The sequence below is a fragment of the Myotis brandtii genome, unplaced genomic scaffold (assembly GCF_000412655.1).
Source record: "Myotis brandtii unplaced genomic scaffold, ASM41265v1 scaffold114, whole genome shotgun sequence".
NCBI classification, from domain to species: domain Eukaryota; kingdom Metazoa; phylum Chordata; class Mammalia; order Chiroptera; family Vespertilionidae; genus Myotis; species Myotis brandtii.
The window spans coordinates 372,227-383,387 of record NW_005353927.1 but is presented as its reverse complement, the minus strand read 5'-3'; the positions used below and the strand labels follow the sequence as shown (position 1 = coordinate 383,387).

At 48.1% G+C, this 11,161-nt stretch overlaps 1 protein-coding gene across 4 annotated transcripts in view; it reads left to right on the top strand.

Annotated features, from left to right (window-relative positions):
• The window catches only part of SLC1A5 (solute carrier family 1 (neutral amino acid transporter), member 5), a 13,721-nt gene extending 8,591 nt beyond the window's left edge, over positions 1-5,130 (top strand). For 2 of the 4 annotated variants that reach the window (XM_005857831.2, XM_014548020.1), the window contains 4 exons: positions 30-224; positions 353-484; positions 2,692-2,916; positions 4,683-5,130. In XM_005857831.2, coding sequence (XP_005857893.2) covers positions 30-224; positions 353-484; positions 2,692-2,916; positions 4,683-4,710 — 580 coding nt within the window. In that variant the 3' untranslated portion in view covers positions 4,711-5,130. Of the gene's footprint in view, positions 1-29; positions 225-352; positions 485-2,691; positions 3,501-4,682 lie in introns of those variants that run through there. The other 2 variants (XR_001364120.1, XM_014548023.1) reach the window with 2 other exon arrangements.
• Positions 5,131-11,161: the final 6,031 nt, after the last annotated feature.

The following is an 11,161-nucleotide window of genomic DNA, read 5'->3' as shown; positions in this document are numbered from 1 at the left end:
CTGGGCGCCTGATCTGTGGTCCCCCGCAGCTCCGCCACTTTACCGCTGATGATGAAGTGCGTGGAGGAGAGGAACGGCGTCTCTAAGCACATCTGCCGCTTCATCCTGCCCATCGGCGCCACCGTCAACATGGACGGAGCCGCGCTCTTCCAGTGTGTGGCCGCGGTGTTCATCGCCCAGAACAAGCAGCTCCCCTTGGACTTCGTGAAGATCATCACCATCTTGTGAGCGTGGGTTGGCCCGCTGACCCCTCCCCTGAGAGTGGACACGGGCTGGCGGAGCAGGGCTCCTGCGGTAGCGTCTCCCACTGGGAGGCCCCTCCCTGACCTCCCCTCTCCCCCCTGCCCCCCAGGGTCACTGCCACAGCGTCCAGCGTGGGCGCCGCGGGCATCCCTGCTGGAGGCGTCCTCACCCTGGCCATCATCCTGGAGGCAGTCGGTCTGCCGGTTGACATCTCCTGGATCCTGGCTGTGGACTGGCTAGTGTGAGTGTGGGTTTGGGGCTCCAGGAGGGGCTCAGGGGTCCTCCCGGGGAAGCGGACGAGGAAGAGGGTCATGGAGAGCCTCTGGGCAGAAGAGGAGAGGAAGGCAGGAGTTTCAGAGGCAAGGGGATGGGAGCTTGAGCATCCGGTCAGAGGGAAGGAAGGAAGGGGACTTGGGGCTTATGTGTAATAGAGTGGACCCTTAGGTCAGGCTGCTTGTGTTCAAATCCCAGCGCCACCACTGCCAGCTAGTATGGCCTTGGGCTAGTATTTACTCTCTGTCTCAGTTTTTCCATCTGTAAAATGGGGAGAATAGTCCCTCCTTGAGAGCAGATGACTTAAACGCAACTTGCTTACGAGAGCCCCTAGTAAGTTGTAAATGCTGCAGACATAATTGGTAGCTATCTGTATTAAGCTACTAAGAGCATACAAGATTGGAAACAGTTTGGCTTCAAGTTAGGTAGAGAATTACCATATGTCTTAGCAGTATCACTCCTAGGTTTATACCCAAGAGACTTGAAAACATCTCCACAAAGACTTGTACACAGATGTTCATAGTATGTTATTCTATTAATCACTATTCGTAAAAGCGAACAGGTAGAAGCAACCCAAATGTCCACCAGCTGGTGAAGAGAGAGACAAAATGTCACCTGCCCATCCAATGGACTACAGAATGGAGCACTGATACGTCCATATTACCTCATGGGTGGCCCTGAGGGCCAATTATGCTGAGCGAGAGAAGCCACACTCAGAGGACCACATGGCCTATGACTCCATTTCTATGAAATGCCCAGAATAGGCAAATCTATATAAAGTAGATTAGTGGCTGCCTAGGGCTGGGGGAATAGCTGCTTAATGGGTGTGGGGCGTTATTTTTGGAGTGGTAAAAATACTCTGGAATTAAATAGTGGTGATGGTTGCACAATTCTGAATATACTAAAAACCACTGGGCTGTATACTTTTTTTTTGTGGACTGAAGAAGACTGAATGCTGCTTGGATGGGTCTGTAAAAATCACTCTTCTTCTGCTAGACATTTTCTATAAGCTTTCAGTCCTTTTCCTGAATAATCAGAGTTAAATTACGTCTGGCAATAGGATCTGGGTCTATGACTTTGACCACTTCTAAGACACATGTCTTAAGAGCTTATTAAGAGCTATATTTTCCTCAATACAAATTTCTTTGAGCTAATTCAGGGGTGGGCAAACTTTTTGACTCGAGGGCCACGATGGGTTCTTAAACTGGCCCGGAGGGCCGGAACAAAAGCATGGATGGAGTGTTTGTGTGAACTAATATAAATTCAAAGTAAACATCATTACATAAAAGGGTATGGTCTTTTTTTTTTTTTAGTTTTATTCATTTCAAACGGGCCGGATCCGGCCCACGGGCCGTAGTTTGCCCACGGCTGCTCTATCCACTGAGCCAAACCAGCCAGGGCTGGGCTGTACACTTTTTAATGGGTGATTTTATGATATGTGAATTGTAGCTCCATTTTCTAAAATGTCGCCTGCACACAGAAAGCATAAAGAGGAAAGAAAATGATCCTTAGGATTCTAAGGAGGAGAAAGGCCTGAAGGAGAACTCAGTGTTTCAGGGGGAAGAGGAGAGGTGGAGGTGGCGGGTCTTCTGGGGCCCCAAGAGAAGGAGGGGTGACTTTGAGGTTCCAGAAGGAACAAATCTTATTTTATTGGAAGAAGGATCAATAGGATCTGGAGAGGACAGAGGAGGAGACCTTTGGGGTTCAGAGGCAGAGGAAATATGATGGGACACTTTGGCATTCCAGAGGCGAGGGGGGTGGGGGCTTTGAGGCGCTAGGACAGCGGTTCTCAACCTGTGGGTCGCGACCCCTTTGGCAGTCGAACGACCCTTTCACGGGGGTCGCTTAAGACCATCCTGCATATCAGATATTTACATTACGATTCAGAACAGTAGCAACATGACAGTTATGAAGGAGCAACGAAAATAATTTTATGGTTGGGTCACAACATGAGGAACTGCATTTAAAGGGCCAGGAGGTTGAGAACCACTGCTCTAGGAGGAGGGATCATTGGCACCCTGGAGGGTGGAGGGATGCCCGGGGCCCGGGGCCATAGCATAGGGTTCTGTGTAGGGCGGTGTGATGGGGACTTCGTGATTCCCGGGAGAGAGGGGGGAGAGCTGGGCCTCGACCCCACCCCTCCCACTCATGTCCCCGTCACTCCTCCCCTTTCAGGGACCGTTCCTGTACCGTCCTCAACGTGGAAGGCGACGCCTTTGGGGCGGGCCTCCTCCAGCATTACGTGGATCGGACAAAGCCTGCGAGCTCGGTGCCCCAGCTGGTCGAGGTGAAGACGTGTGTGGATCCGATGCCCGTCCCCATTGAGGAGGGGAACCCCCTCCTCAAAAGCTACCCGAGACCTGCTGCGGATGCTGACGGCTTTGAGAAGGAATCCGTCATGTAAGCCCAGTCGGGACCTTCCCTGCCGATGGGGCACTTTGGACATTCAAATCGCACGAGATGGATAAAGGGACACGCCGGGGCTCTGGCGGCCCTGCCCGTACACTCCGGGGAGCCAGGGGCCCAGCCTCCCTCCCCTGCCCCAGATCGGTGAGGCTTTGCTGCTAGGACATACGTGTATGTGGGTGTGAATGTCTCCCCAAACCTCCCTGATCTCAACTCCTGCCCCCACCCAAGGTTACGAAACAGCAAATGGAGAAGTGGCGTCCTGGCCCCCCATCTCAGGGCGTGGCACAGGGCACAGGTCGCCGCGTGGAACTGTGGCCTCTTTGATGGGATGTTCCCACGTGTGCTGGCTCCTTTGCTGGTATTTTGGTGGGTGTGGGTGTGTGTGGGTGCTGTGACTCCACGGTACACTCCACCCTGTCCCGGGAACTCTGGGTAGGGGGAGACTGAGGACGAACACTGCTGTCACTCCAGAGGACATTTTTTAGCAATAACATTGCCAAGCCCTAACCAGTTTTCTCAGTGGTTAGAGCGTCCGTCCCATGGACTGAAGGGTCACGGGTTCGATTCCGGTCAAGGGCACATACCTCAGGCGCATTCAGGAGGCAACCAATGGATGTTTCTCTCTGTCTCTCCCCCTCCCTTCCACTCTCTAAAAATCAATGGAAAATATATCCTTGGGTGAGGATTAACAAAAAGAAAAAAAAGTTGTCAAGTGTATCTAATCAGATGTTTTTAAGAATTTGACTAGAATCACTAGCCACACAGGAATAAAAAAACAAACAGGATATGCCCTAACCGGTTTGGCTCAATGGATAGAGCGTCGGCCTGCGGACTCAAGGGTCCCAGGTTCGATTCCGGTCAAGGGCATGTACCTTGGTTGCGGGCACATCCCCAGTGGGGAGTGTGCAGGAGGCAGCTGATCGATGTTTCTCTCATCGATGTTTCTAGCTCTCTATCCCTCTCCCCTCCTCTCTGTGAAAAATCAATAAAATATATTAAAAAAATAAAAACAGGATAAGTTGGACTTCAGGGAAATGTCTGTTCGTCAACACTATGGGCAACCACCAGGAGATGCCATGCACGCCTACCAGGATGGCAACAAACACACACCACGTCCTGTCGGGCATGTGGCACAGCTGGACAGAGCCCATGCATTTCTGGTGGCAGTGCAGAATGGTCCAGTCACTTTGGAAAGTGGCTAGGCAGTCTTTTCTTTATTTTTAGAGAGGGAGAGAAACATCTATTTGTTGTTCCACTTATTTATGCATTCCTTGGTTGATTCTTTTTTTAAAAAAATACATTTTTATTGATTTCAGAGAGAAAAGGAAAGGGAGAGAGAGATAGAAACATCAATGATGAGAGTCATTGCTTGGCTGCCTCCTACACGCCCCTACGGGGGGTCGAGCCTGCAACCTGGGCATGTGCCCTCGACCAGAATTGAACCTGGGACCCTTCAGTCCGCAGGCCAATGCCCTATCCACTGAGCCAAACCGGCTAGGGCCGTTGGTTGATTCTTATTTGTACCCTGACCAGGGGATCAAACCCACAACCTTGGCCTATCGGGACAACCCTCTAACCAACTGAGCTACTTGGCCAGGGCGGCTAAGGCAACCTTATCAAAATAAAACATACAGTTCCCATACAGCTCAGGAACCCCACTGCTGGGAATTCACCCAAGAGAAATGAAAACTTCTGTTCACACAAAAACCAGGGTACAAATGTTTATAGCTGCTGTCTTTATAATTGCCAAAATTCAGAAGGAAGTCTGGTCCAATCCTTGGATAAACTGGTACAATGATCATTATGCGATTGAAGGCTGCTTGGCAAAAAAAAGCAAGTACTGGTACACAGTTGATCCTCGAACAACACGGGTTTGAATTGCGGAGGTCCGCTTATACGTAGATTTAAAAAATAAATAAATACCTGTATTGTTTTGATCTGTTGGGAGTCTGGATGCAGAGGGCTGACTGTATGCATTGCTCTATGTCCTATACTAGATCAATGCATACAGGGGACTTGAATGTCCATGGATTTCCGTATCCAACGGGGTCCTGGAACCAGTCCTCTGGATACTGAGGGACAACTTAAGTTCTGGGAAAATCAAGTTTGACTTATGGGGGGTCGGGGCCCCGAACACCCCTGTTGTTCAAGGTCAACTGTACTCAACGTGGGTGCATCTCACAGATAATATGTGGAGTGAAAGAAGCCAGAAACGGTACATACTATATAGTTCTATTTATATGAAGGCCTAAGACAGGATAGAGCAGCGGTTCTCAACCTTCTGGCCCTTTAAATACAGTTCCTCATGTTGTGACCCCCAACCATAAAATTATTTTCGTTGCTACTTCATAACTGTCATGTTGCTACTGTTGTGAATCGTCATGTAAATATCTGATATACAGGATGGTCTTAGGTGACCCCTGTGAAAGGGTCGTCCGACCGCCAAAGGGGTCGCGACCCACAGGTTGAGAACCGCTGGGATAGAGGAACAGCGGTGGTGGTCTTTCGGGTGCTCGGGGACCGGGAGAGGGCGCAAGGGAACCTTCTGTGATACAGCCGGTGTGACACGTCTTGATATGGGTGATGCTCACACAGATGGGAACGTTTGGAAAAAATCAGTGAACCTGTGCACTTAAGTGGTGTGCATGTCTCCTATGTAGACTATCTTCCAGTTAAAAATGTTGTGCATCTCATAGGAAGAAATTCACTTGTCCCTGTGATCACTTACGTAAGAAGGCGGGTATCCCTTGATATCCGAACTCTCACTGCAAATAGTCCCAGTAACGATTTGCTCTTTTAACCCCAAATTTGTTATTTAAATAAAAGAACCTGCTGTCCAACTCGTAGCCCATTGTACACCATAAGTGTCTGTGGACGCAAGCGGCGGACCTTCCCCACATGCCAGGCGCCTCTGTAAAAAAATATTTTCCCTAAGTGGCAGCCCTGACCAACTTTTAAATCATTTTTCGGGAGAATTTTCAAGAATACCTGAATTGTGAGTAATATATTTATTTTTATAATATTCATTGCAAATTGATTTTTTTTTTTATTAAATTCAAAATATCGTGGCGCCTGGGGGTGGTTTCTGTTTTGGACGCGTGGCAGTTAACTGGTGAGTCCCGTCTGATGGTTTCCGTTTTGGACGCGTGGCAGTTAACTGGTGAGTCCCGGATGTGGGCGACACGGGCTGCTGCTCACCTGTTCCGACAGGATCCCGTCTTGTGTGTGACTGGAGCGAGTTACACATTCTGATGTTATCTCCCGGGTCCCGGTGCAGCCTGCTGCCAGCGCCTGGAGGCAGACCAGTCCCAGTGCAGTCGATGGTTTCCGTTTTGGACGCGTGGCAGTTAACTGGTGAGTCCCGGATGTGGGCGACACGGGCTGCTGCTCACCTGTTCCGACAGGATCCCGTCTTGTGTGTGACTGGAGCGAGTTACACATTCTGATGTTATCTCCCGGGTCCCGGTGCAGCCTGCTGCCAGCGCCTGGAGGCAGACTAGTCCCGGTGCAGTCGCTGGCATCTGGATTATCTTTAGCATCTTCTCTTCCTCCATTTACTCTCGTGATCATTGCCGTGTGGTAATTTAACTCCTATCTGATTCTGTGCAAACTTGTAGATTGCATACAAACAGAGCCAATGAATGAGTTTATTAGTGTCGGGTAGTTAAGTAATTGGTTGTTTTTTTTTTCCGTGCTTGGTGGGTTGTTACAGAAATATTTAAGTGTTTTGTCAATATTTGGGGAAATTGGTGGTGGAGTTTTTGGAGGAAGCTGGGAGCGAGTGCATTATTTCCCCCACTTAAAATTGTTGTTTATCCTCAAATTTTCTACTGAATGTTTTTTTGGAGGATGGATTAAGTTTACATTGTGTGGGATGCCTGTTTAAAGAGGTACATACCTATATATGCAATATTTTGCATATACTATCTACATACATGAGTGCATTATTTTTCCCGCTTAAAATTGTTGTTTATCCTCAAATTTTCTATTGAATGTATTTTGGAGGATGAGTTAAGTTTACATTATGTGGGATGCCTGTTTAAAGAGGTACATACCTCCATATGCAATATATTACATATACTATCTACATACACAATATGTATGTGTACAAAGGATATATAACCGGGCCAAGTTCCACCAAACTACTTTAGCCACCCTTTTCTGTTCCATTTTTTAAATGACCTGCGTACATGCCACTAGTTTGCCTAAAACGATGATCTAAGGTCATATAGAAAGACTGAAACCGCCCTAACCGGTTTGGCTCAGTGGATTGAGCGTCGGCCTGCGGACTCAAGGGTCCCAGGTTCCAGTCCGGTCAAGGGCATGTACCTTGGCTGTGGGCACATCCCCAGTAGGGAGTGTGCAGGAGGCAGCTGATCAATGTTTCTCGCTCAGCGTTGTTTCTAACTCTCTTTCTCTCTGTAAAAAATCAATAAAATATATATTTAAAAAAAAAAGACTGAAACCATCTCAGGCCTCTTCGGTGTAGACAGGGGTTTAGGTAGCTCCAGACTTGGTCCCTGCTAGAATGTGCGCTCCCGGAGGGAGGGGCCTTAGGCCTGTTCCCTGCTGTCTGCCCAGAGCACAGCACAGGACCTGGCGCATACTGGGCACCCAGTCAGTCTGCAGGATGAATGAACTGGGCCCCAGCTACACAGGAACTGCCTGGCTACAGGAGGCTGGTTCAGGTCCCTTGTCTGCTACCTGCCAGCCATGGGACCTTGGGCAAACAGGGCTGCCTTTCACTCCGGTGACAATGGCTGTTATGCCACACCCAAAGGTGAAGGTTGCATAAGAGAAGAAAAAGCACACACCTTGAGGCCACTCCCTAGACCAGACTCACCTCTCTCTCCCTTTTTCCATTGCTCAATCCTCTGTTATTATTGGGACAGCCCTGTTTTAAAAAAAAAATGATTATAGAGAGCCCGGCTGGTGTTGCTCAGTGGTTGAGCGTCGACCTATGAACCGGGAGGTCACGGTTCAATTCCTGGTCAGGGCACATGCCTCTTCCTGTCTGAAATCAATAAAAAAATATATTTAAAAAAATTATTTTAGAGAAACATCGATTTGTTGTTCTACGTATTCATGCATTCATTGGTTGATTCTTGCAGGTGCCCTGACCGGGGATCAATCCCACAACCTTGGCACATGGCCACTACGCTCTAACCAACTGAGCTATCTGGCCAGGGACTGGGGCAGCCCTCTTGCTCCTTCCCAGGAGCCTGGCTGGGGAGTCCTGGCCCTGGATGAGCTTGGGCCTGGGTTCCAGACTCAGAGTGGCATTCTGGGGGTCAGGCAGCACAGGGACATGACCCCGCTTTCTCTCTCCTGGCGACAGATCAATGCTTCCAGGCCTGTAGCACCCCCCCCCAACCCCCCCAACACTTTTTGTGGGTCAACCTTGTTGAGGTATAAGTTACATACAATAAACTGCATCCATTAAAGGAGACAATTGGATGAGGTTTGACAGATGTAAACACTGGTGAAAATCCACATCCCGTCCCCATGTCCCCGCCAACCCAGACCTCCCCGCGCTCCTTTGCAGACTTGCCGGCCTCCGCCCCCCAGGCCCAGGCCACCACTGATCTGGGTCACCCAATTGGATGAGGTTTGACAGATGTAAACACTGGTGAATACATCACGTCCCCATGTCCCCGCCACCCCAGACCTCCCCGAGCTCCTTTGCAGACTTGCCGGCCTCCTCCCCCAGGCCCAGGCAACCACTGATCTGGGTCACTGAGGATTCGAGTTTCACAGTGGACTCGGTATGTCGCTTTTGGCGTCTGGCTTCTTTTACTTCGCGTGATGCTTTTGAGAGTTGTTTTTGCATGGGATCAGCGGTTCATCCTTTTTATTTTAATTGCGGAGGAGTATGCCTTTGTCTAGATGATGCACTATCTGTTACTAGCCCCCAGTTGGGGGCTGTTGTGTATAAAGGTGCATTTGATCACAGGTCTCACTTTTCATAGCACACGTTTTGTAATGCCCAGGGCACCGCACACACTATTTACAGCTTTGAAAAGCACTGTCCCCTCCAACAGCATCTGGGACGCAGACCCCTTCCCTCCTCCTGTGCCCAGTGTTAATCCCTTGGCTGCTGGGCCAGCGGGAGGCCCGGGAGGCGCCAGGGGGAGCCAGGAGGGTAACAATAGGGGACCAATAGGGGACGCATGGCCGTGACCAGCTGCCAATGGATTCATCATCCACAATGGAATGTTTTCGTGTTTAAACCACCTGCGTGGCCACCACAGTGCATGTGCTGGCTTGAATGTCAGCTCTGGGGAAGTCCCCTTGGCTCTCCCGAAATAAAGTTCCTGGATAATGTAACCAACCCACCTGCACACGATTTTAAAAACCATCTCATATTGTCCGAAGGGTAAGTGAAAGGAGAAATAAAAGGGCAGGCATTTATAACGTGCATTTCAATTGGGAATGCCTATCCCCAGAGCCCAAGGAGGTAGCCCGATGTTTACACCTGCAGCGCAGGCAGCTCCCAACACGTGGTCTTGGTGTCTAATTGCCAGGAGCCGTGCGAATGTGATTCTTCTGAACTTGTTGACAATCTTTGGCCAAGTTCTGAACAAAACGCGATGCAGGCTTCCCTCATTTTACATGGATCTGCACTTCCTGGAAAATTCAGAACCTGTTCACGCCTTACAAAAAGCACTTTTGAGTCTGCAGGAAGAGGGAGTTAGGCTCTGGGCTCAGAGAATTATGAACCAGGCTTTACAAGTAAGGCCAAGATTTACTTAGTATGCGCCGGTATGATGTGCTGGTTAAAATACTGAAATACTTCTGGCTGATGAATGGTATGAGAGCAATTGAGAAAGCAGTAAAATGCAATAATGTCAAATTGTAATAGCAATTCATTAGTTTAAGTTCATTGTCATGATGGGTTTTCTATCATATAATTAGTTGGTAATAAAGATAATATTGACAAGACAAAGCTATCAGACTGTATTATAAGGGCTAGAAAAGTTTTAAATGTAGCTGCTGTTATGTTCTGGAACAGTGAAAACACCAAAACACTATGGTTGATACTAAGAGCAATTTTTTTATCTACTGAAATCTTAAGTCACCTAATGGTTTGCAATTTTATGGGAAGTTGATAGAAGCATTTGATGTGATTCCCTTATCAAATCACAGCTAAGGCAAGATTATATGTTATATGTAATACGTGTGTGTGTGTGTGCGCGCGCGCGTGCTGTGTCAATCAAGAAATCACACCAACAATTTCTAAATGAAATAAAATTAAATAAGTTAAAAATGAGTTGAGCTTCAACTTATGTTCTGTGCACATAACTTAAAGAAATATGAATCTATAGATAGATCATTTTGATTATTATTCTGAGAATTAAAAAAAATACTTAAAAATTTGATGCACGCTCTGACTGGGTAGCTTAGTTGGTTAGAATGTTAACCTGATACGCCTCGCTTGCGGGTTCGATCTCTGGTCAGGGCACATACAGGAATCAATCAATGAATGCATAAATAAGTGAAACAACAAATTGATGTTTCCTCCCCCTTCACCTCTCCCTCTAAAAAAAAATATCAATCAATAAAAAAATAAATACATAAAAACAAAAAATTGATGACTATATTGATTTATATATTAATTTATATAGCATGCTAGATGCAAAATACTTTGACTATCACCTGCACTTCGTGGATGTCCAAGGGGAATTTGAGGACAGTATGTGAGCTCTGGCCGGGCAGCTCCGCTGGTTAAAGTGTCGGCCCAATACACCAAGGTTTCCGGTTTGATACCCGGTCAGGGCACATACAAGAATCAACCAGTGAGTGCATAAATAAATGAAACAACAAATTGATGTTTCTTCCTCTCTCCCTTCTTCGCTCTCTAAAACCAATCAATAAACAAACATTTGAAAACGGCATGTGACCAGGGACATGGCTTTATTGTGTGCAGGTGCCCTGCATATAAGACATCCTCCACCCCTGGGCTGTCTTCCAAGAGCACTGCCCAACCACAGGTAACAGCCAAGTCACCACCATGTTTCCAGAATGCTCCATGGAAGGGACCCCAGCGGTCCCTTCGCGAGCTATCTGTACGTTGAGAGGCTAAAGACAGAGGCCGCGTTCTAAGAAGTCAGGCTTTGACGTCTGAGCCTTAGGAGACTGGGCCAAATTTGCATTTGTCTTTTCTTGCTGGTGTGTGAAGCCTCCTTCTGTAAGGGCTTCTTCACTCACCCGATCTATAGGGTCGGAGGGGCAGGGA